Source organism: Pinus tabuliformis, chromosome 6 (assembly GCF_031772625.1).
Source record: "Pinus tabuliformis cultivar Carrire ecotype Pingquan chromosome 6, CPIR1, whole genome shotgun sequence".
NCBI classification, from domain to species: Eukaryota; Viridiplantae; Streptophyta; class Pinopsida; order Pinales; family Pinaceae; genus Pinus; species Pinus tabuliformis.
In genome coordinates, this window is record NC_142292.1 from 1,144,949,615 (window position 1) to 1,144,976,618 (window position 27,004).

The following is a 27,004-nucleotide window of genomic DNA, read 5'->3' on the forward strand; positions in this document are numbered from 1 at the left end:
ACATCGAAAATCTCAACTACAATGCAATAATGACAGTAGGATCATGAAGAGACAACCAAACACAAGAGACAAAATTTTACCTTGGGAAAATCATAACTAGGGAAAAACCCAACAATCTTTTCTTAGGAGAAACTGATCAATTCTACAAAAATAGAATCTGAGTTTTATAAGACAACCTGCAAACTCCGAGGGCTTGACCATCCGCTCTCCCATGAACAGACTTCTAGGACTTGACTAGCCCTTCTCCCATTAACAACATTCTTTTCAAGGTCTCGGTCCTAAGGCTACAAAGTCTACCCTCTTTCATCATATAGAACAAAACCAAAAGTTCAGTGGCTTATTAAGACCTTCATCCTCCTTAAAAAAAGCAACAGCTACGTCGACCTTTCTTCTTCCTCAAACAGACATAAATGTAACTCATCTTCTCTTGCTTGAATTCATCCTTCTGATGAAGATCTGTGGCTCCCTTTCCTTGTGATTCTTCTGTGATATTCCTATGTGAAATATCAATTTTGCCCAGTGTTGAATAAATTTGCATTAGCACCTAGGATGTGTGGGTTTAGAGGCCGCACATGTATTTTTGGTCAAAAGTGAGCCCAAACAGTAGGAGATGGAGGAGGAAAATTGAGCATCTAGTGGAACGTCGGGGCCACATAGAGAAATACGGCATGTTGTCGCACAGTGTCTAGGCACTGCAACAACACTCAGAGTAAGGGCTGTCACTCTTGATCCTTACTCACTCCGTTTAGACTCTCTCCTAAGCAAGTCAAGGGGGGTAGTCCCTAAAGTCAATGGATGAGGATAGCCCATGGAAAATAGACTCTAGGAGATTTTAATGATGGACAACTTGATGATTTTAAACGATGAAATCAGATTGATAGATTAAATGCCAATGTAAACAAGACACGACCACAAGATAGAAACAAATATAGACCAGTGCCTTCGATATTTGAATTAACCATCAATAAAACAAGTTACTCAGAACGATCATAAATAATCCACAAAAACGCCCAATATTGTCATATGCAAGAGATTCCAGATTTAAAATGATTTTCGTTGGCTGCCCAAAGCCAAACATGATTAAAAATGTTTACCGCACCTTGACCATAGGAAAATCATAAAAATTGCACTTAATGACCAAATGACACTAAGGAACTTTAGGTTAATTTTTTTTAATTATTCCTTAGGAATTTAATTTAATCAAAGGCTTAAGAAATTAAAATTTTTAATGGACCACAGGCCACATTAAAATTTTTAAAGTTTAAGTGAAAAACCCCTTAATTTAAATCTGTAATCACAAAATTTTAATTTTTTTTTAGAAATTTTTAGAATTTTTAAAATATTTTTAAATGTTTTTAGATTTTTTAATTTTTTTAAATGAAACAAAAAAAATCAAATCAAACATCAAAAAATACAAATGAAAATAAAATCGAATGACAAATTAAAATACATTCTAATATTAAAGTGTCAATTTATATACAAACCCAAGATAAAAATAAAAAAAATAAAAAAATAATAAATAATAAAAAATAAAAAATAAAAAATAAAAAAATAAAAAAATATTTAACAAATAATATATATAAAACCTAACTAAGAAAAATAAAATGAAATTCGAAATCTATCTAAACCCTAAACTAAATGAAATTGGAAATAAAACTAAAAAGGGAGAACTAAACGTAAACCAAACACCATAAGCTAAAATCGAAAACGAGTTTGTTGTTGTGTGCAGGTTTGCAGGAGTTCGAAGGCGAAGAGGGTTCGACGCAGGTGGATAAGGGAGTTCAATGCGGATGGAGGAAGGAGCTGAGTAGCGTTGGGAAATCCGCAGGGAACGACGAGGAAAGCCACTGGCCAGGGAAAAGATGAGGACAACGTGGGCAACGGAGCAGTGGATGAGGAAGCCGCAGATGGAAAGGAGAGCGTGGGAAGGGGTTAGATAGGCAGTGTGGAATAAATGGCTGCGTTGAGGGAGTGTTGCGAGAGAGAAATACAAGAATGTAGGTAGAGGGTAGTTGATCTATAGCTTTGTGTACAGGAAGGCAGAGGGTGCTGCGGAAGTGAGGAATGCAGAGGCACTTGGAGATATGACAGCAAAAGGGAGGAGAAGCAGATAGGAAGGATGATTGCGTGGATGGGCAACGTTGAGGGTTTTAGGATCTGTAGAGAACCAAAAAATAGAGGGTTTCTAAAAAAAATTTGAAAAATTTATAGCAAACTTAGAAACCCCAAACAACAGACAGGTGGCCAGAAACCCGTTCAAATCACCAGAACCTCTAAAAAAATTCCAGCAATTTTAATTTTAAAAATTTGAATCATCCTGCTTCACATTGCTTAATGAAACCCTCGTTAAATTTCCAGATCTGAAACTAAATTTATCCCCTGTTAAAATGATGCTAATGGACCTCCAGAGATCCAAATCTTACCCTCTAGGGCCTAGATCTGGACTCTGCATAAGTTTCAGTTTCAGTTATGTCGCTGCAATACAACAAAAAACACCCAAACGATATACACAATGACCCCCCCCAAATAAAAAACCTGAAACCAAAGTCAGAAAACCAAAATCAATTATAGATCAATGTACAGAAATGGGGGATCCATCAGATCTAGGGAGTGTGAGTCCGACTCCGCTGGCAGATCTGATGATCTGTGGCTCTCAACAGCCAGATCTAATGATTTAGCACAGAAAAATATTTTTTTTTTGAATTTTAGAGGAGGTACTAAGCTTGAAACCCTTCATGCATCACCCATAAAAATATCTTATGAAAAGCCCGGGATCAAATTTAAACTGGGCTCTTCAGAAAACATGGATCGGGAGTTGGCTAGTTCAGCCGAGAAGTTCCCCGAACACCCGATGATCTAATAATCAAAGATTTTTCTGCAAAACTCAATTCAGCCGTCAACATAGAGCGAAAAAACAATAATAAAAATTTAGATTTAATAGAGATACCTGCTATTATATTGAAAACTTAAATTACCATTCAAACCCCAGTGACTGAGCAAGATACTTGTACTCAAATCACTCTTCAGAAAGCTATATCAATGGCCAAAAAGAAATATATGCATGAAAATAATATATCTTACAGCATTTCCATGAAGAGTAACACCAGTAGAAATTAACCCCAAAGTCTTTATTTATTGCTCATAAAAAAGATTACAAGAAAGCTTTTTCGCTTAGTACACGATCAAAAGATCGGATGAATCTGACTGACAAAATGACCTCCTATTTAAAGGTAAATCTTTCAACGGCTAGTTCGAGTGATCCTTGTCAAAATGATCTCGACCATTGATGAGGATCAAAATTTCTTTTAATCTCATCCGTCGAAATTTTAAATATTGAGGAAATTTCGAAAATTTCAATTAAATGCATTTTAATATATTCAGAAATTAAAATTTTGTATTTATTTCCTCAAACTTTGACTTTGACTTAACCCCAGGGACCTAAGACCTAAAATTTAGCAAAATGATCAACTAACCTTAGTCCCTGGACCAATTAAGATTTAATTTTTTAAAGGATCCACGAATTTTACCTCTGGAAAATTTAAATTTACCTAGGACCTAGGACCTATGAGGGGATAAATTATTTTTCTAACCCTCAAGACATTTTACATCATGATTTTTTACATTTTTACATCTCAAGGGGGAAAACCCATTTGAACAAGACCCTCACAGACTACCCATTTCTGCGACACAAATATAATCTAGCAGATCAAGCAATTTGTAATAAAATAACCTAACCAAATAGTTAGGATTATTCCCAAATCACTTTTACATAGACTCGATCTAGCACACTAGGACTCCCCTAATATTCTGGTGACAAAATCCATTCTGGGTTAGGGGTAAAGTTGAAGGAAAGCTTTGCCGACCATGGATCAGTGAGACAAAAAACCTTCCGGAATGTAGATTGTCATCAAAAAATTAGGTTTACCTAGGCAATTACAAACACGACACAGATCTGCTGAGATTATTTCCAATTTACACATGCAAAAAGGGTTTACAATATAACATGATCACGCTGATGATGATAATCGAACGGAACGAATACGTTGATCAAGCGCTATCCCTTTTGCGAAAAAAAAGGGGGTGTACTGCTATGGGTCGTTGACACATAGTGGTCAACATCTGGCTCTATTTGGGGACACGTTGTTGCACTGTAGGAATGGGAGAATCCAGAATCTGCATCCTAGCAACACACAACAAAACATAAGTAGCGTCCATCCAAAAATCATGATATAACGTTAAGCACAGGAAAGATATAAGCTCTTCATTTATTAACTAGTCTAATAACATGAAAAACCAAATCTAGCTACAAAATGAAACACTGAAATAATAGGGCATAAGGTTAGAAATACAATACAAAGATGCCCCATGGCATCAGATGTGTTCAATATAGTGCATATTGAGCATTTGCCTGCTTTCAAGCAAATTTGTCGGCCGTTTCTCGGATGTGCCATGTCCAATCCTACATAAGTTAGGACTTTTTCCTATCCGAAAATCAAGCTGCCTGCGACCATCTGATGCATCAAATCGCTTTCTCATTCTCTTTCTCTTGCATCTTTTCTTTGTGGCAAGCTGTATCACTGACGACGTGGAACATTCTGCTTCAAAACTCTCAGATGAAGTATGTAAGATATGCGTGATATGTCTTTCTTCATTTTGCATCTGATTTTTGTCGTTTTCAATTTTATCTGGGTCACCTTCAATTAACCATTTTTCAATGGAACAAATGACCTCCTCATAATAAGATGGAGCTTGTTGCAGCAGATAAGGAGGCTTCTAATCTGTCGACGTTTCCTTGTTTCTTTCATCTTCTGACCGCTGTTGAAATTTCTGTACCTATATTGTTATGGCATCCATTTGGCTAGAGTGTTCAACCTTCATAGCATTGACTTCCTTGGCATGGTCTTCCTCCATGCTCAACAACTTATTCTGAAGACATATCTGACTAGCTTCCATATCTTTTATTGCTTTGTCATTCTTTGCTTTCATGCCCATGAAACAATTTTGCATATGGTTTATCTCTTTCTTATGATTTGCTTGCATGGTAGCCAACTAATTATTATAATCGAATGTCATGATGGTCATTTATTCATCCATAGTTAATAACTTGTTTTGCATAGAATTAATTTCCCTGTCATGATTAGATTTCATGGTTTCCATCTCCTTATCTCGCTTGTCTAGGTGGGTGTATGTAGCACTAGTTAATTTGTTGTAATTGATAATAAAACTTCAAATAAAATTCTGAATGTAATATATATATATATTATTTATTTGATAAAAATTGAATGATGATTACAAGGCTGAGGCAGTGCTCCTTAAATAGGAGTTGACTGGCCATGCCTGATCAGAGAGACATGTCCCGTGGGACTGATGTCTCTTCATTTTAACTAATTATTTGTTAATTAACTGATTATAATTAATAATTTATTTATTTAAATAATACTTTAATATTTAATATTTTATTTAATTTGTTATGACTTTTGGTTCATAACATTGCCTTCCCCTTAAGATGCTTGGTCCTCAAAGCATAGGTAGGCCTGGGTGTTGACGCATGAAACGTTCTGATTCCCAAGACGAATCTTCCTCTGGTAACCTCTTCCACTTGATGAGGTATTCCTTTATTGTCTTAAATCGTAAAACTTTTTCTCGGGTAGCAAGTATACCCTCAGGTTCAAGGATTATTCTTCCTTCTTCATTAGTGTCTGGTATTTCCGTTTGTGCTGTTTAATTTTTCCCTAATACTTTTTTGAGACTTGATACGTGAAAGGTATTATGGATTCGACAATTGTCTGGTAACTTTAACCCATAAGCTACACTACTTATCTTTTTAATTATTGGTATGGTCCATGATATTTAGGTGACAATTTATTTTTCCCTTGTTGTTTTAGTGATAGTTGCTTATAAGGTTGGAGTTTAACAAAGACCCAATCTCCCTCCTCGAACTCTCTTTTAGAGCGGTGTTGGTCAGTTGCTTGTTTCATTCTATTATGGGCCATGGTTAGATTTTCTTTTAGTAAGTTGATGATTCTTTGACTTTCTCCTAAGTGGTCTTTAATAGCTGGTACCCTAGAATCAAGGAATGCAAAGTCTTTCCATTTGGGTGGTTCGTAACCATATAGGGCTTGGAAGGGTGTCATCTTAGCTGACGTATGGTATGCGGTATTATACCACCATTCAGCCAGGTGTAGCCACTGTGTCCCTCTGTTTTGTTTATCTGTAACGAAACAGCGAAGATATGTTTCCAAGCATTTATTAACAATTTTGGTTTGCCCATCAGTTTGGGGTTGATAGGCTGAACTCATATTTAGTGATATTCCTGCTTGATGGCAGAAATCCTTCCAAAATCTCCCTTTAAACCTTACATCTCTATTGCTGACTATGACCTTAGGGAACCCGTGTAGTTTGTAAATGTTTTTACAAAACACATCAGCGATTTGTTTGGTTGTGTCAATCTTTTTAATAGCCATAAAGTGGGCATATTTAGTGAGCCTATCGACTACTACAAATATTTTATCATTTCCATCAGATGTAGGTAGTCCTTCAATAAAATCCATCGAAATCTCTTCCCACTTCTGTTTTGGAATGTGAAGTGGATGTAGCAACCCTAGAGTTGGAACATTTTCGCTCTTGTTTCTTTGACAAATATCACATTCTGAAACATATTTTTGAATTTCCTTGCTCATACCCTTCCAATAGAATGACTGTCGGACATTGTAGTAAGTTTTGTAGAATCCGACATGTCTAGCTGTTGGTGAATTGTGAGACTCCTTTAGTATTTTTACCTTAAATTTGGATGCAGGTGTTAGATAAATTCTCCCCTTGTACCATAAGATGTCATTTTTCCACTCAAAGTTGGTATATTGACTGATATTGTTGATCATGGAGTCACAATCCTTATCCTTGGCATATTTGGCTCGTATTTCGTCCAACCATTTCGGAACAACTATCATGGCAGCTGATCCAGGTGGATGTTGGTGGCCACCCACCAACCCATTTGGACCCCCACAACTGTCTCTTTCAGTCTTTTTAGTTTCCTAAATTGTAGCACAGTTTACTATTTTTAGCAGTTTTTCGGGTCCTGAACTTCCGGAGCCGTTTTGAGGCCCTAAACGACGTTTTTTTTGGGATTCTGGGGCAACATGGGTCCATGGACCCATGTTGCCTCCCAAAGTGGTAGTACTCGGATAGATCTTTTTAACGAGCTATCGTACGCGTCAAACGGAGATCGTATGCCAAAGTTACGACCCCGGGAAATTGATGTACCAATTTACCCAAACGGGGCCCACAATTTGGCGTTTCATCTTCTTGGGTTAGGTTTCGGGATGTGAAGGGTTTTCCATTGTTTCTCAACAATAAATAGGCCTTCGAGCCTCATTGTAATACAGTTCGGAACAGTTCAGAGGCATGTAGCCACCACATCTCTTCTCAGAGATAAGCTACCATCGCCCTAGCTGGTTTCTTTCCATTTCTGTTTGTAAGCATATTTCAGTATTTTACAGTAATGAAATGAAGTATTATTTCCGCTGCATCTTTGTCTATATGGTTATCGCATCTCTGTATTTATGGTTATCTCTGTAATCTATTGCGTTCCTGTTTAAATCCGGATCAGTGGTATCAGAGCGGTCTGCTTTTTCTCTGTTTTTCTTTGCATGTCCCCAACGAGGTCGGGATATAAGGAGTTAGGGCTTGAACTGGTCGAACCTTTGCAAGACCAGCCTCGCAAATCCCGACGGCCTCCCATGGCGGATGAGAAGAAAGACGAGGGGGCAGGAGATCCTATCAAAATCTTGCTCGAAGAAGCGCTCGAGCGGCAAAGGAACGCGATGATGGATAGCTTTGCGCAGATCCTTCAGCGGCTACCCAGAGGCGACGCATCGGCTTCCAACAGCGACTCTGGAAATGCCACACCCTTCAAGGTACAAGTTAATTTCGAAATCCCCATCTTCGAGGGTCAAATAGATGCAGATGCCGTAGATAAATGGTTAAATTTGCTAGATGGGTATTTTTCTGTTCATGAATTTTCAAATCGGGAAAAGATCGTTTTCGCTCTTCTCAAAGCAGCCCCCCACGTCAAGGACTGGTGGGAAACCTACTGCGAGCAGAAAGACGAAAGTACAGGCTCACTATTTTCAGCCGCACCCACTTGGAATGACTTCCGGGATGCCATCAAGGAGCAGTACTACCCTGTCGGAAGTTATGAGGACAAATACATCAAATGGACCACACTGCGGCAGGGACGAGACCAAGATGTATCAGAGTTCACAAACATTTTTCATACCCTTCGCACACAGTTGGGTATCAAAGATTCTGAGCTGCATCTGGTACTCAAATACCACGGCTGCCTGCACAGATACATCCAGGAAGAGATGGTGTTCTTGAACATCTCCTCGCTCGGCACGGCGTACCGATATGCTGTCAAAATCGAGCAAAAGTTCAAACAGAAGAAGCGAGACTTTGGATCTGCAAATCCGAAGCCCAAAGGACAAAGCCAAGGCGGGGTAACCCAAGAAAACCCGTCGAAGTCGCAAGAAAAGAACAACACCGCGAAGCCGAAGAAGGACACAGGAAAGTGGTGTGAGTTCCACAAGAGTCCCACTCATAACACAAGTGAGTGTCGGACCAAGCAGTCGCTGGTGGCCGAATTGAAGGCTTCCGAATCAGATGCATGTTCTGACCCTGAGCCAGAACCCGACAAGGGGAATGGAAAAGGGAAGCAGATCATTGATGCGGATCCCAGCGCCACTGTTGCCACTGCCAAGATCAAGAAAAATGAGCCCGAAGATCCAGAGGAGGGGGAGCGTCTTTTCCACTCACAGATGTGGGTGAAGGGTTCACCGCTGCGATTCATTGTCGACAGTGGTAGCCAAAAGAACCTGGTTTCAGCAGAGGTCGTGAAGCGGTTGGGCCTACCGACTACACCACACCCACAGCCATACAGTATCGGGTGGCTTCATGAAGGACGAGATCTGAAAGTTCGCCAGCAGTGCCGCCTTCCATACAGCATCAAGCCCTTCACAGACGAGGTATTGTGTGATGTTACACCTCTGGATGTTTGCGATGTATTATTAGGCCAACCATACTTGTGGAGGCGACATGCTGTGTATGAGTCAAGGCCTCGTGCTGTCATTATTTCTTTGAATAATTCATTATACAGGATACCAGAGGTAGCCCCACCTACTGCCACATCCTTGATCACTACCAAGAAAGGCAGCAAGCTCATATCACAGACCAGGAAATTCATCTGTCTGGTTCACTCCCAAGATAAGGGGAAGATCGTTGCTACATCCATGACCCCTGCAAAGGGTTCCTCCACGCAGCAGCAGCAGCAGCAAAGGGATACGGTCATGACAAAACACAGGAATGACTTCTCCTCACCCACAGGGGTACCACACAAGTTTCAGGTGGGCAACAAAGTCTGGTTGCATCGACAGAAAGAACGCCTTACAAGAGCCCATCAGAAGCTCTGGCCACTCCGACATGGTCCTCACAGCAGTACCAAGGCTATGGACAACAATGCTTTGAAGCACAACATTCCTCCATTCCTTCGCTTGCACCGAGTATTCAATGTAGACCATCGTCGACCATGCTTTCCACCATTACTGGACACATCAGAGATTGCAGAACAGCTCACTAGAGACCCAGCTCAGCAGAAGCTTCCTCATCTCAAGGAGGAACTCAACGCAATGGGGACCATTGCTTCCTAAGGGGGGAGGAATGATCCAGGTGGATGTTGGTGGCCACCCACCAACCCATTTGGACCCCCACAACTGTCTCTTTCAGTCTTTTTAGTTTCCTAAATTGTAGCACAGTTTACTATTTTTAGCAGTTTTTCGGGTCCTGAACTTCCGGAGCCGTTTTGAGGCCCTAAACGACGTTTTTTTGGGATTCTGGGGCAACATGGGTCCATGGACCCATGTTGCCTCCCAAAGTGGTAGTACTCGGATAGATCTTTCTAACGAGCTATCGTACGCGTCAAACGGAGATCGTATGCCAAAGTTACGACCCGGGAAATTGATGTACCAATTTACCCAAACGGGGCCCACAATTTGGCGTTTCATCTTCTTGGGTTAGGTTTCGGGATGTGAAGGGTTTTCCATTGTTTCTCAACAATAAATAGGCCTTCGAGCCTCATTGTAATACAGTTCGGAACAGTTCAGAGGCATGTAGCCACCACATCTCTTCTCAGAGATAAGCTACCATCGCCCTAGCTGGTTTCTTTCCATTTCTGTTTGTAAGCATATTTCAGTATTTTACAGTAATGAAATGAAGTATTATTTCCGCTGCATCTTTGTCTATATGGTTATCGAATCTCTGTATTTATGGTTATCTCTGTAATCTATTGCGTTCCTGTTTAAATCCGGATCAGCAGCACATGTTGTGTGATCATCATCCTTACGTGAGAGTGCATCAGCTACGACATTCTCCTTTCCCTTTTTGTGTAATATTTCTAAATCAAAAGCTGACAACTTCTCCATCCACTTATGTTGTTTTGTTGATATTGTCTTTTGCTGAAGTAAGTATTGAAGCCTATTGTGGTCGGTTCGAATTGAGAATTTACTTCCAAGCAAATATTGGCGCTATTTTGTCAAAGCATGTATGATGGCAAGCATCTCCTTTTGGTATGTTGATTTTAAGCCTTCTCGTTTATTAAGTTTCCTGCTCTCAAATGCTATAGGGTGGTTGTCCTGCATCAGTATAGCTCCAATTCCAAACCCAGAAGCATCACATTCGACCACGAACGGTTTGGAGAAATCAGGAGTTGCTAGTACTGGTGTGGTTGACATCACTTCCTTTAATTTCTCAAAACACTTGTTTGTTTGGTCATCCCATTTGAAAACATTTTTCTTTAACAAATTCGTCAGGGGTGCTGTTAGGTGTGCGTAGTTTTTTATAAATCTTCTGTAATCCCCTGTTAAACCCAAAAATCCCCTTAGCTTAGATATGTTCTTGGGTTTCGGCCACTCTTTGTTTGCATTGATTTTGTGGGGGTCTACTTGGACTCCTTCCCTTGATATAATATGACCTAGGTATTCAACTTCCTTTTGCCCAAACGTACATTTTGATAGCTTGGCGTAAAAATGGTTCTTTTCCAAAACAGACAACACTTCTAGATGTTTGAGATGTTCCTTCCACGTCTTACTGTACACTAAAATATCATCGAAGAAAACTAATACAAACTTCCTAAGGTAAGGATGAAAGAGCTCATTCATGGTGGCTTGCAAAGTCACTGGTGCATTTGTTAATCCAAATGGCATGACCTTGAACTCGTAATGCCCTTCATGAGTCCTGAATGCTGTCTTTTCGATGTCTTCTAACCTTACTTGTATTTGGTAGTAACTTGATCTTAGATCTAACCTAGAAAAATATTTTGCACCGTGTAACTCATCTAACATTTCATCAATGAACGGAATCAGAAACTTATGCTTAATAGTGATTTTATTTAAGCCTCTGTAATCTATACATAATTGGAAAGATCTGTCCCTCTTCCCGACCAACACTACGGGTGCAATGTATGGACTTCTACTCTTCGTAATGATTCCATGCTTCAGCAGGTCTTGAATTAAGCGCTCTGTTTCTATCTTGTGGTGATGGGGATAACGATATGGCTTGGCATTAACTGGAGTTGAATCGGTTTTGACTTCAATAATGTGTTCAATTTGCCTTTCTGGGGGTAACTTCATTGGTAGATCTTGGAAAACCTTCTCATATCTCTGGATCAAGGATGAAATCTCTGATGTTTGATGAGTCCCTTCTGTTGATAATAATTCCAAGTACTGACATTGCACAACAAATGCTGGTGCCCCCTTGCGAATAAGCTTCTTCATTTGTTGAGCAGAGATGACTTGTGTTGGTGGTGCTTGAAAACCAAACAACTAATATTTCCGTCCATCCCATTTGAATTTAATGAATTGTTTTATGTGATTTGCTGAATAAGTGCCTAGTGTTCTCAACCATTGTACACCTAAAACAACATCTACTCCTCCTAGGGGAACCGTATAAAAAATGGACTCTATTGCATAGTCGCTTAATTGCAACTTAACTTTATGGCACTTGCCAACTCCATCTATTTGTTTTCCATCTGCTACCATAAATTTTAAGTCCGCTACTAGGTAAACAAAGATGTTCAATCTTTTTGCAACATTGACATCTGCAAAGTTGTGCGTACTTCCTGAGTCCACCATCACAATAACACTTTGCCTCTTGATGTAACCTTTAAGCTTCAGTGTTTGTGGTTGAGCTATCCCTGTGATGGCTGCTATGGAAATTCGTGGCATCTTGTCTTCTAATTCTGGACTAGGGTTTCATTTCTTCATTTTCCTCTTCGTCGGAGCTATCTTTTGAGGATTCCTCTTCTTGCTTAGCTTCACAATTGTACAATTTTTGTGTTGCGCATTTGTGTCCTGGATGATACTTGTCTCTGCACTTCCAGCATTTGCCATATTTTTTTTTTCTTTCGACATTAATTTGTTGTTTTCCTTCACTTCGTAAGGGTGGTGGAACGTACTTACTAGTATTCTTTGACGTGGTTTTACTCGCCTTTCCTTTGAATTGGTTGTTAGTCCTGTCGTTAGTAACATATGGTGTTTTGTGCAGTTTATATTTTCGCTCAATAATTATGGCTGCATGTCTGGCCTCCTCAATAGTTTTAGGTTTATGCAATTTTAATTCTTCGCGGATATAATCTTTAAAGCCACAACGGTACATTTTTAGCAGCTCCTCATCTGAAAACCCTCTCTGCCTTACTGCTAATACTTCCCACTCGTGAGTGTATTCACTCACTGATCCTTTTTGCTTCAGGTGAACAAATCTCTCATAGACATCATCCTCCTCTTCGTCATGAAACCTTTTTAACAGAGCGCTTTTAAGGTTTTTCCAATTGAATGAGCAACCTGTGCATTTAGATGACCACCACAAAAACCAATCGTATGCTTCTGCTTCTAAGTAAGTAGATGCAGTGACAACTTTTTCTTGTTCATCGAGCAGAGGGTTTGCTAAAAACATTGCATCCATCATATTTACCCATACTACAGCGCCCTTAAAGCTTTTTCCATCATACTTTGGTAATTCATTTTTGATTTTAAGATGGTTTTTCCGGGAGAATGCGTATAATATTGGCTCCTTTCAAAGTGAATTTGGGGTATTTGTTGCTTCTTGTGCCTCATGAAGCCTTGCCCTAGGGAAGTCTCCCCTTCTGAAGTCTTGGGGCTTTGTGTAGTTGAAGGTGGATCGATCTCTCCGGGGTGCCAGTTCATCATGCTTTTTATGAAGGAAATCTCATCGGCCATCTAGTCCTGCTTACTAACTGACTTTTCGATGTTATCCATGCGTTTGCATAGCTTACAGATGTCTTCTTGGATCTTCTTCATAATGTCGTTGTCGTTTATCATTTTGTTCTGATTTTTTTTTAAGACCCAATTTTTTTTTACTTAATTAAAATATGTTATTTTAATTAATTATTGTTACTTAGATATATGTAATTTTTAATTATATATAGTTTTAAATATATATAATCTAATTAAATATACATATTTTTTTCAAATTATATATAGTTTTTAATTATATATAATTTAATTGAAATATATGTATATTTTATATACTATGCGTATATTAGGATTTGTTTACTCTTTATGAAATATATCGTTGGACAGTCACGTTCCCCCTGCCATGGTCACGTCTATTGAACAGTCACGAATGGTTTTAACGATCGACCCTTTGGTGTGGATATCACTGCAAAGACCACCGCATGGAAGAGCAGGTTCACCGCAGAGACCACCGTGCGGAACAGCAGGTCCACCGCAACGGAATCGCAGGTCCACCGCAGAGGAAAAAAAAGAATGGCGTAGGCTTGCTTGTCGTCTGTTGGGAGAAGGTGACACAGTGACAGGTTTATGGTGGGCAGATGAGATGCTTGACCACGGGAGAGTCGGTACAGGGGATGGACGCAACGGGTGTGAACTCAGTGGTATAGCGCAGAAGGACGCAACGGACAGTGGGTTGACGAGCTTGGTGTATAGTGCAGCAGACAGTGGGTTGGCAAGGAACGAATGAACGGTGACAGCAGAGTGGGAGATACGCCTGTGTGGGGACAAAGATGAATAACGAACAACGGTAGAAGTGGAGGATGACGAACTGGCTCTGATACCATTGTAGCACTAGTTAATTTGCTGTAACTGATAATAAAACTTCAGATAAAATTCTGAATGTAATATATATATATATATATATATATATATATATATATATATATATATATATATATGTATATATATATATAGATATGATAAAATTTGAATGATGATTACAAGGCTGAGGTGATGTTCCTTGAATAGGAGTTGACTGGCCATGCCTGATCAGAGAGACATGTCCCTTGGGACTGATGTCTCTTCATTTTAACTAATTATTTGTTAATTAACTGATTATAATTAATAATTTATTTATTTAAATAATACTTTAATATTTTAATATTTTATTTAATTTGTTATGACTTTTAGTTCATAACAGTGTATAAAGTTCTCATATCCTTGACGTAATCAGTTACATTTTTTCCTTGATTAAGCTCCATATTTTTTACCAGCCGCGTTAGTTCTTCTATAATTTGCTTCTCATTTTCCCTTTCATTGTCGACACTAATTTGATAACTTGTTCCCGCTTTTCCACTATCATGGATTTGATCTGCAACGGTACAGGTGGATGACACATTCTGATATTTAGAATTGTCTTGAAATCTTTCATCGACAGCTCGATCATTCACAAGATCACTTTCATTCTGTTGCATAATTTTAGTGGCATAAGGTGAGCTATCTTGATAACCATATCTATATTTTTAAAGCATTGACGATGTCTTGTAAAGAAGCGAAAGAATCTACAGGACAATTATTAAACCAATTCAAAGCATCACCCTCTAAAGAAAAGGCAAATAAACGCATTTTGACATCTTCATGATCGTACTAGGGAGAACTACAATATATGAGCATTATACGCAAAACCTGCATAGATGCTTTCTAACAGTGACTGAATCACCACCCGAGAACAAAGATAATTTATGAATGGCAACTTTCGGAATATCATGGAGAACATCAGTAAAATGACACGGGGTAAACGAATAATCCATGATGAATAATGAGGGACCAAATGGATGATAGAGAGAGACCTCTACCCAAGAAAATCAAGAGATGAAAGAAGTGGAGTCGCTTCTTGAACATGAATCTAACTCTAAAATCCAAAAGGCAACAAACAACTGGATATAAGGGGGGCTTCCTGTCTGAGAAAAAATAAATGAAAAGAAATGGAAGAAGTGGAGTCGCCGCCCAAACAAGAAACGAACCGAAATGTCCAGGTGCTAAAGGTGCAGATGAAACGATTAACGAGATGACGAAAGATAGGGCGATGAAAAGATCAAATGATGCCAGGAAAAGCTGGTCTCTTGACAGGCTAATGAATGAAGATGAAATGATTGAAATGATGAATGATGAAGAAATGTCGCGAGGACCAAGGACAGAAAAACTCTATCCCCGACAACGGCGCCAAAAATATTGTCGTTGCTGGCTCAAATGAATGATGAAAGATGAAAGATGAATGATGAATGTCGTAAAGCCCAGGCCCAATAAATCGGTTCCCCGTAGTGGCGCCAAAAAATGTTGTCACACAGAGTGTCTAGGCACCGCGACAACATTCAGAGTAAGGGCTGTCACTCTTGATCATTACTCACTCTGTTTAGACTCTCTCCTAGGCAAGTCAAGGGGGTAGTCCCTAAGGTAAATGGATGAGATAGCCTGTGAAAAACAGATTCTAGGAGATTTTAATGACGGACAACTTGATGAATTTAAATGGTTAAATCAGATTGATAGATTAAATGCCAACGTAAACAAGACACAACCACAAGATAGAAACAATTATAGACCAGTGCCTTCGATATTTGAATTATCCATCAATAAAACAAGTTACCCAGAACGATCATAAATAATCCACAAAAATGCCCAATACTGTCACATGCAAGAGATTCCAGATTTAAAATTATTTTCGCTCACTGCCCAAAGCCAAACATGATTAAAAATGTTTATCGCACCTTGACCATAGGAAAATCATAAAAATTGCATTTATTGACCAAATGACACTAAGGAACTTTAGGTTAAAATTTTTTTAATTATTCCTTAGGAATTTAATTTAGTCAAAGGGTTAAAAAATTAAAATTTTTGATGGGTCACAGGCCACATTAAAATTTTTAAAGTTTAAGTGAAAAACCCCTTAATTTAAATCCTTAATCACAAATTTAGTTTTTTTTTTTTAAGAAATTTTTAGAGTTTTTAAAATGTTTTTAGATTTTTTTTTTTAAATGAAACAAAAAAAATCAAATCAAACAAAACTTAAATCAAATCAAGCATCAAAAAATAAAAATAAAAATGAAAAACAAATGAAAATAAAATCGAATGACAAATTAAAATACATTCTAATCTTAAAGCGTCAATTTATATACAAACCCAAGATAAAATTAAAAAAATTTAACAAATAATATATATAAAGCCTAACTAAGAAAAATAAAATGAAAATCGAAATCTATCTAAACCTTAAACTAAATGAAATTGGAAATAAAACTAAAAAGGGAGAACTAAACGTAAACCAAACACCATAAGCTAAAATCGAAAATGAGTTTGCTGTTGTGTGCAGGTGTGTCGGAGTTCGACGACAGAGAGGGTTCGACGCAGGTGGATAAGGGAGTTCAATGCAGATGGAGGAAGGAGCTAAGCAGCGTTGGGAAATCTGCAGGGAACGACTAGGAAAGCCACGGGCCAGGGAAAAGATGAGGACAGTGTGGGCAACGGAGCAGCGGATGAGGAAGCCGCAAATGGAAAGGAGAGTGTGGGAAGGGGTTAGATAGGCAGTGTGGAATAAATGGTTGTGTTGAGGGAGTGTTGCGAGAGAGAGACAAAAATGTAGGTAGAGGGCAGCGGATCTATAGTTTGCGTACAGGAAGGCGGAGGGTGCTTCAGAAGTGAGGAACACAGAGGCGCTTGGAGGTATGACAACGGAAGGGAGGAGAAGCAGATAGGAAGGATGATTGCATGGATGGGCAGTGTTGAGGGTTTTAGGATCTAGAGAGAACCAAAAAATAGAGGGTTTCTAAAAAAATTTCAAAAAATTTACAACAAACTCAGAAACATGTTAAAATCACCATAACCTCTAAAAAAATTCCAGCAATTTTAATTTTAAAAATTTGACTCATCCTGCTTTAGATTGTTTAATGAAACCCTCGTTAAATTTCCAAATCTAAAACTAAATTTATCCCCTGTAAAAAAATCATGCTGATGGACCTCCAGAGATCCAGATCTTACCCTCCAGGGCCTAGATCTGGACTTTGCATAGCTTTCAGCTTCAGATCTGCAGCTACAATACAACAAAAAACACCCAAACAATATACACAATGACCCCCAAAAAAAAACCCTGAAACCAAAGTCAGAAAACCAAAATCAATTATAGATCAATGTACAAAAATGGCAGATCTATCAGATCTAGGGAGTGAGTCCGACTCCGCTCCCAGATCTGATGATTTGTGGCTCTCAACAGCCAGATCTAACGATTTAGCACAAAAAAAATAATTTTTTTTTGAATTTTAGAGGAGGTACTAAGCTTGAAACCCTTCATGCATCACCCATAAAAATATCTTATGATAAGCCCGGGATCAAATTTAAACTGGGCTCTTCAGAAAACACGGATTGGGAGTTGGCTGGTTCAGCCGAGAACTTCCCCGAACGCCCGATGATCTAATAATCAAGGATTTTCCTGCAAAACTCAATTCAGCCGTCAACATAGAGCGAGAAAACGATAATAAAATTCAGATTTAATAGAGATACCTGCTATTATATTCAAAACTTAAATTACCATTCAAACCCCAACGACTGAGCAAGATACCTGTACTCAAATCGCTCTTCAGAAAGCTATATCAATGGCCAAAAATAAATATATGCATGGAAATAATACATCTTACAACATTTCCATGAGGAGTAACACTAGCAGAAATTAACCCCAAAGTCTTTATTTATTGCTCATAAAAAAGATTACAAGAGAGCTTTTTCGCTTAGTACACAATCAAAAGATCGGATGAATCTGACTGACAAAATGACCTCCTATTTAAAGATAAATCTTCCAACGGCTAGTTCGAGTGATCCTTGTCAAAATGATCTCGACCGTTGATGAGAATCAAAATTTCTTTTAATCTCATCTGTCGAAATTTTAAATATTGAGGAAATTTGAAATTTTCAATTAAATGCATTTTAATATATTCAAAAAATAAACTTTTGCATTTATTTCCTCAAAACTTTGACTTTGACTTAACCCCAGGGACCTAAGACATAAAATTTAGCAAAATAATCAACTAACATTAGTCCTTGGACCAGTTAAGATTTAGTCTTTTAAAAGATCCACGAATTTTACCTCTGGAAAATTTAAATTTACCTAGGACCTAGGACCTATGAGGGGATAAATTATTTTTCTAACCCTCAAGACATTTTACATCATGATATTTTACATTTATACATCTCAAGGGGGAAAACCCATTTGAACAAGACCCTCACAGACTACCCGTTTCTGCAACAAAAATATAATCTAGCAGATCAAGCAATTTGTAATAAAATAACCTAACCAAATAGTTAGGATTATTCTCAAATCATTTTTACATAGACTCGATCTAGCACACTAGGACTCCCCTAAATTTTTGGTGACAAAATCCATTCCGGCTTTGGGGTAAGGCTGAAGGAAAACTCTGCCGACCATGGATCGGTGAGACAAAAAACCTTCCGGAATGTAGATTGTCATCAAAAAATTAGGTTTACTTAGGCAATTACATACACGACACGGATCTGTTGAGATTATTTACAATTTAGACATGCAGAAAGGGTTTACAATATAACATGATCAGGGTGATGATGATAATCAAACGTCACGGACACATTGATCAAGCACTATCCCTTTTGCAAAAAAAAATGGGGTGTACTGCTATGGATCGTTGACACGTAGTGGTCAACTCGGCCCACAAGGGAAACGCACACCCATTGGAGAGAAGTTGGTGGGGGAAAGTCGAGATGGGCCCACATAGGCATTTTGGAGGCTCTTGGACAAAAGGAGCAAGAGGCACTCATTTTAGTCATTCATTCATCTTTGAGAAATTGTCTTTGACATAGCATGCTTGAGCTGAAGCCAAGTCTACAAGTGCTATTTAGCACACGAGTGTTTTTGAGCGGAAATGTCAACCCTTACTTCGGTGGACTTGGAGTGCCAGTCGTAGGAGGGAGTCCCATCTATTCCAGTTCGTACCAATAGCAGGGAGTGCGAGTTTGTGTTGCGTTTCAACAGTAGTGACACAGGGATTGTGCAATTCTTGGAGGTTGAGGAGTGAGTTGAGTTTGGGGATGAAACTTGATGAGGAGTCTAGGGAAGTATTGAGAAGGAGATTGCAGCTATTTTGGGAGGTTTTTGCAGCAGGATTTACAGGTGGGTCAAATTATCTAGCAGCGAAGCCTTTGAGGAAATTAGGGCTGAAATTCCAAGGTCAAGCATCGGCCAATTCCTTCATGGGTTATTCTGGGTATTTGGTGGAGAGCCCGGGGTGGAGAGCTGGGGCTTAGCTAGCTTGCCTTGGGAAAGCTCAAGTGCATACTTTCCAAGCACCTATTGTACTCCATGATTTATCAATAAAATGGCTCAACAACGCAGTTTCTGGCTCTAAATTGGTGTTCTAATGTGTGAGTAATTTTTATGTGTTTATGTCTATGCATGCTTTGATTATTTACATTAAAATTTCCTCAGGGATGTTACAGTGGTATCAGAGCTCATAGTCTTGGCTCAACCTTTGGGGGAACAACATTAGCCTATGACTGGAGGACCAACAGAACATAACCTATAGGAGACAGAGGTACAAAAGCAAAGAGAGGAAGCTACAAATCATCCCAGATCTAGCGGCCACTGAACCAAAGGTCGAAAGGCCAAACATGGGGGATAACATGGGAGATAAGGGGAGTAAAGAGGAGGAGTTTGCCCAGTCTCTTCTCAAGGTCGTACAAGATTTGTCTAGAGGTATTGAGGAGTTGAGGCAACAAAATTACAGCAACAACAAGAGCAAAGGGATTCAAGGGGAATTCCATATTGGTGAGGGCTCTGGTACTTCGCATCACCAAGGGGGTCATAGCCCCAATGCACCCCTCATTCCCAACACACCACCTAGGTCCACCATTCTTACATTTATAGCATCCAACGTTGGAGGGCTGCAAGAGCAAGAGGAGATGCCCATTGGGGACTACTTTATAGAGTATCCGTCATATGGGTCGGACTTTAGAGAAGCCATTACCTTCAGGGACCCTTGTTAGCTAAAAGGTAATAACAAGGTGAAGGGGCAAGGTGGAGGAAGATACACTCATGGCACCATGGGGAGACTGTTCCTCCCAACTTTCGATGGGGCTTCCAAGAGTTCAGCAAGAGTGTGGGTGGAGAAGCTAGATGTCTATTTCCAGCTCAATCAAATGACAAAAGGAGAGGCAATTAAAATTGCCACTTTACGTTTGGAGGGAGAATGTAATGTTCCAAACTTAAACAAACAGTGATATACAAAAGCAAATACGTTTCATATGCAGAAAAATTAAACGATCCAAACACTGAGTACACAACAGAAATGAGAACTAGCTGAGCCATTTTATTAATGGAATGGAGTGAGTACAATAGTGTGGAAAATGCCCTTGGGCTTGCCTCAAGGGCAAGCTTGACAGAACCCAAGTGTCAAACAATAATCTCAATGTTGGAAAGTAATTGCTCTTCTAATGCTCTACGCTGTCTCCTAGTAACTACAATTTCTGGTTGGAAAGGGGCTGCCAGAAACCCTGTCTCTGTTGTTCAGAAAATGATGAACCTTCAGCCACAAGCTTCTTGGCCAAAACCCACAAAAACCCATAAAGGGTTTGGCCAGAATCCAACCTCTCAAATTCGACCTCCTCTATGGCCTAGCCCTCCAAACAGCTCTAGAAATACGACCTGCAAGGAATGGCCACAAAGTCCTCCTCCAAGCTCTAAAAAGGAAGCAAACACACTCCAAATATATCCTCCAACGTCCACGACGAAGCTCAAACTCAAGGACTAATAGTCTAACCACCAAATGAGCTCCCAAACATTGCCTTTGTGCTGGCCCAGGTAGTGCGAAAGTCACACTGCCAAGCTAGAAGGTCAATCAACTCCCAAATTCTCTGAAATGCTGACAATCCTCGCTAGCCTCCTCTCCGGAAAAAAATCTCCACTGCTAAGCACTACCAATAAACTCGGCCTCCTCTCCACTGCGTCCTCCAGTAATACGCACTAGCTCGAAGGAAATGCTACTACTGGAAATCACAATGTGATCCTCCTCCTGAAGAAATGAAAAAAACCTTCCTAGGGTGGCACTCGAAGTCCCTCGAAGAAAGGGTGAGCTCTTCACCTGAAGAACTCGTGCTAAACAACCAGTGACTCGGCTAAGGAGCTCAAGCAACCAAAGAGAAATCGATATACTCCAATGATGAATGAGAAGAGGAGAGTTACCTTCCTTATTTAGTTTTCGTGGAGCACTTTTCCTGTTGAAGTTTCTAAGTCTAACAATTAGAAACCCTCCATGTACTTTCTGATTTATTCCTTCCTACTTGTTTTGATTAATTAACAAGTTATTTACCATGTAAATACTGAAAATAAACACAAGTACATGCTCAACACATTACAGATCATCAATTGAAGGAAACAGAAACAAGCACACAAATGACACCATTATTTTTGGACTAATGTCCTTGGAAAAACTCAATGCGGGAAAATCGGTGCAGCTATCGAGGGTTTGATTTATTAAGCAGTTTCAGAATACAATCTGGGTGCCAAATCTGGCTCAACCAACAGAGAAAAATCTCGGCAGTAGTACCTCTCCTTCGAAGACAGATGCTTCGGCTGAAACCCTGGATAAACACTCCGACAAATGCTCAGCTCCAATCCGCCCCACGAAAAACCCTAGCATCAGCCTCTAGGGACTATGTCAACATCTTCTGCCCTCTGTGTCAGCTTTTTTACCAGTAGTTCCGACAGTTCCCGACAGTTTTGGCTTCTGCCCTTTGCGTCAACTTTCCCGGCAGTTTCGGCAGTTCTTGGTAGTTCCGGTTGTTCTCGGCAATTCCGACTTCTGCCCTTTGCGTCAGCTTTCCCGCCAATTTTGACTTTTGCCCTCTATGTCAACTTTCCCGGCCGTTTCGGCAGTTTCGACGATTCTCGGCAGTTCCGGCTTCTGCCCTTTGCGTTAGCTTTCCTGGTTGTTCTGGCAGTTTCGGCTTCTTCCCTCTGCGTCAGCTTTCCCGGCTGCTGCGCTGATCCTCCCGACACTATCTCTTCTTCTTTGCTTCTGTATTCACTACCCCTCAGCTGCAACTCCAGATCACTCTCTCAACTTTCTCAGCAAACTCAGCCCTAGAAAGTTGAAATCTTGATCTCTTGGTGTGTCCTCCAAGTGACCCTCAAGCCTCCTCTTGTACTTTTCTCGTTGACAAATCAACGGCAGAGATTAAGTCCCTAATCAACGACTAAGATTAGATCTGGCTTGATCCATGACTTTTGGACCATTTTAACACAGTTTTATATTAATTCACATTAATATTTTATTTTCCCTAAGTTTAGACTTAGGGACTCCATTAAAAATATTAATTATTTTAATATCTCTCAAACTGTTTAGAACAGTGTTGTTAAAATCGCGATTTTATCGGAAAATCGCGATTTTTTCCTCTGCCCGATCAAATCGCGATTTTTATCCGTAAAAATCGCCACTTTTTTTTTATACCGATTTTTATCGAAAAAATCGCGATTTTTTGAAAATATCGCGATTTTTTCGAAAAAATCGCGATTTTTTGCGTAAAAATCGTGGGAGGCGCGGGCAGCGGGGTTTTATATGGCAAATTCGATTTTTTTTTAATTCATTGTGCTGTCGCCGCGCGGAGGAGGAGGAGAAGAGGTGAGGGAGAGGAGCTGAAGGGTTTCCGTCGGATTTGGGAGCGAATCCAAGCGTTTTTAGGAGGAATCCAAGCCAAGATCACCAATTTGTCCATAAAAGAGGTATGTAGATTAATTTTTTTTGGTTTTGCTTCTATAAAAACTTTGGTTTTCATTGTTTTTAAAGAATTTTTTGAAATTTTTCATTGATTTGGGATGGGTAATTTGTTATGACTATGAGAACCAATTTTTTATTTTTATTTTCTCATTTTTTTTAAACATTGTTTATTTTTTTTTAATTTTCATTGTTTTTTGGCATTTGCCATTGGCATTTGGTTGGGTAACTTGGGTTTAGAAATTGGGATTTTGGAAATAATTAACTTGTAATTTTGCAAATGCTAAATTGTAATTTGTATTATGTAATCCTAAATTCCTATTTCCTAATCCTTATTTTTCCATAGGTTTGCAAATTCAAAATTCAAAAACAAACATGCCAAGGAAATTGGATCCTTTCTGGGAATATGGTGACCCTAAAACTCCGAATGTTAGACAAAACTTGTATTGCAAGTTGTGTGGAAAGGAAATATTCGGGGGGGTGTACAGGTTGAAGTTCCACCTTGCACAAATCCCTGGACATGATGTGGGGCCCTGTCTAAATACAAATGCTGAAATTATCCAAAAAGCCATGAGAGCATTGGGAGAATTAGAGCACACTAGAGATGCCAAAGAAGAACTCAAAAGGCAACTAAAAAGGTCAGTTGAAGGAAGTGGGCCAAGTGGCACTGGTTCTACTGCAGCGTCAGTCAATCCGGTAGCTGCATCATCATATTTTGTTCCTCGAACCACGCCTGGTTCACAACCAACTATTGGTTCAATGCTAAAAAGAACTGAAAAAGAACAAGCTGACAAGTTGATGACAAAATTTCTCCTCTGGAGTGATATTCCTTTCAGCATTGTAAGGAGTAATCCATTTTTCCAACCTACTGTTGATGCTATTGCCAGTGTTGGCCCGGGGTACAAAATCCCTTCTCTTCATGATTTCAGAGGCCGGCTTCTTCAAGATGAAAAGCGTGACTGCACCCAAAGATTGGAGGATTTTAGGGCATCATGGGCACAAACAGGATGCACGTTATGTCAGATGGTTGGACTGACCAAAAGGGGAGAACCCTTATAAACTTCTTGGTTAGTTGTCCCAAGGGGACTATGTTTATCAAATCTGTTGATGCAACTCATCAAATCAAAGATGCAAGAACTTTATGTGATTTGCTGGATGTGTTTATTTTGGAGGTGGGTGCAGAAAATGTTGTCCAAGTCATAACGGACAATGCTGCAAATTATGTTGCTGCTGGTAGAATGCTTATGGACAGGCATCCTGCTTTATTTTGGACACCTTGTGCTGCCCATTGTATTGATTTGATGTTAGAGGACATAGGGAAAATTCCCTTTGTCAAAGAGATTGTTGACTCATCAAAAAGCATCACAAAATTTATTTACAATCACACATCTGTGCTTAGCTTGATGAGAAAATGCACCAACAACAAAGAGTTGGTGCGCCCCGCCATTACACGGTTTGCGACGAGTTTCATATCTCTTCAATCCCTCTTGAATTCTATGTGGGATTTGAAGAGAATGTTTCTTTCAGAGGAGTGGCGTGCTTCGTCAATGAGCCGCAAACCAGAAGGAGAGGCCGTCTGCAGACTAGTTTCATACCAGGAAGACTTCTGGGCGGGAGTGCAGGAGGTGTGCGCTGTTACAGAACCTTTGGTAAAGGTTCTTCGGTTGGTTGATGGTGAGAAGCCCGCAATGGGCTATTTGTATGAAGCCATGGACAGGGCCAAAGAAGCCATTCGGTCCTACTATGATGATAAGGGAGATGATGGGTTTCAGAGACAACTCCTTCTATGGGAAGTCATTGATGAGCGATGGAACAACACACTCCATCGTCCCATTCATGCTGCTGGGCTTTTCCTGAACCCTGCATTTTCTTATGCATGTGGGTTTAATTTTGATGTTGAGGTCGTGGAAGGATTATTAACCCGTGTCCAGAAGATGGTGAGATCTCCAGAAGAACGTATGGAGATCTCTAGACAAATTGAGCAATATAAGTTGTCAGGTGGCATATTTGGCTTTGAGATGGCTGTCATTGATAGGACGATTAAAATGCCAGGTATTTTTTAGTTTGTAGTATGTACTTTGTAACTTTGTTTCAACTTTCAAATTTCATTGTTTCTTCAAATTCCATTTTTTTCTTATGTTTATTTAAAATTTTATTTGTAATTTTGTTGTAGACGCATGGTGGAAGATGTATGGTGGCAGAGTACCCCTTTTGCAAAATCTTGCCGTACGCATCCTCAGCCAAACATGCAGCTCCTCGGGATGTGAGCGCAATTGGAGTGTATTTGAAAAAATACACAACAAGAAGCGCAATAGGTTAACACTTAAACATTTAAAATATTGCAAATTTCCAAATAAATTTTTGAATTCATTAAAGTTTTAAACAATATTTTTTTTATAATATTAATTATTAATTATTATTTCATGAACTTTGTACAGGTTGGAGTCCCATAGACTTAATGACATGGTCTATGTCTACTACAATCTTCGATTGTGGGTGAGACAACTAGAGAAGAGTAAGACACCTGATACGGAAGCCATCTCATTGGATGGGATTGACACCACTGCTGAATGGAGGGTTGAGACCGAGAGGCCTCTCATGGATCCCACTGAGGATTGGTTAGTGCAGGATGAGGGGGAGGAGGAGGGGGAGCAGGAGGAGGAGCAGGAGCAGGAGCAGTAGCAGGAGCAGGAGGAGGAGGAGTTGGAGGAGCAGGAGGAGGAGGTGACACCGCCTACCCGGGCTACCCGGGCTACCACTACCACCAGTAGAGGACGTGGTCTCCGTCCACCTAAGCCTCCTGTAGCTGCTACTACTAGTTCTTCAGCTTCTAGAGCACGTCAGACTCCACTGCCATTTCCACCAGCACAGGCACCAGCTTCTACATCTAGAGGGAAAGAGAAAGCTGTGCCATTTTCTTGCAAGAGGGGCAGAGGAAATCAATAGGATTAGACTTTCATTTTATTGTATATGACATTATGACATGATGAGATACGTTATCATATTTTTTGTTGATATTTTGAGGCTGAGTTGGACTTGGGACTCAGGACTTACTATTCAGGACATGATTCAATGTTATGTGTGATTTTAGCGCTAGAAATGATATTAAACATCTTATATATTAGTTTTTTTTATCATATTTATGTGTCAATGTATTTATTTTATGTTGTAGATGGTTTAGATATTAAAAAAATTGAAAAAAAATGAAAAAAAAATGAATATTTTTGTGCCAAACGCTTTTTTCCCGCTTTTTTCCGCTTTTTTCCCGCTTTTGTCGATTTTTTCCGCTTTTTTCCCGGCGCCGATTAAATCCCGATCGCGCTTTGTGCAACATTGGTTTAGAATCTGCCCAAACCGTTTCTGGGTATTGGAGATCTCATGTGCCTTAGCCTCTCCACGAATTTTCATGGCTAGAGCACATTCGATGCTACCCCAAATCAACACTACCTCTTAGCGAGGACTACTCTCTAGTAATACTCCTCACTAAGTATTACTCTGATCATTCGGCATCAGTCCTTGATGCTAGGCCTGCTGCCCATCATTTGTACTGTTGCATCTTGTACTACCACCCATGGCTCTGCCACTGCCACTGCCACTGCTACATTTGTATGACAGCTCCCTCTGCATCCGTGCTACTACCCATGTCCCTGCCACTACCATTGATGTGTCTGCACTACATCCCCTCTCATCATGCTGCATCGTGTTGCCCATAGCACCGCCATTGCTAACTACTGCACTGCAACTCAGTTACTGAGAAGTAAGTAACTGATCTCCCAACTCTGACATCTCTGTCAGGCTACAGACACTTCCGATGTTGAAGCTCCCTCTGTCGTTGACAAGTGCTCCCTCTCTGACCTCTGCGCTGCTGCAACAACTCCCTGCATCTATCATCGTTGCACACCTATCTGTGCCATCCTACACTGG

The 27,004-nt window shown here is 39.7% G+C and overlaps 2 protein-coding genes across 5 annotated transcripts in view; both read left to right on the forward strand.

The window, feature by feature from the left end:
* The window catches only part of CYL1 (alpha-N-acetylglucosaminidase family / NAGLU family), a 468,268-nt gene that overhangs the window by 351,618 nt on the left and 89,646 nt on the right, over positions 1 to 27,004 (forward strand). The gene's annotated exons all lie outside the window — the stretch shown is intronic.
* LOC149262896 (uncharacterized) lies at positions 23,543 to 25,983 on the forward strand. Its single transcript, XM_089386697.1, has 2 exons — positions 23,543 to 25,395; positions 25,519 to 25,983. The coding sequence occupies exon 1, from the start codon at positions 24,073 to 24,075 to the stop codon at positions 25,141 to 25,143; it is 1,071 nt and encodes a 356-aa protein (XP_089242823.1). The 5' UTR covers positions 23,543 to 24,072; the 3' UTR covers positions 25,144 to 25,395; positions 25,519 to 25,983.

Excerpts from the sequence above, each read along its gene's own strand:
- LOC149262896 (XM_089386697.1), top strand. The coding sequence starts at position 24,073 with ATGGGCACAAACAGGATGCACGTTATGTCAGATGGTTGGACTGACCAA.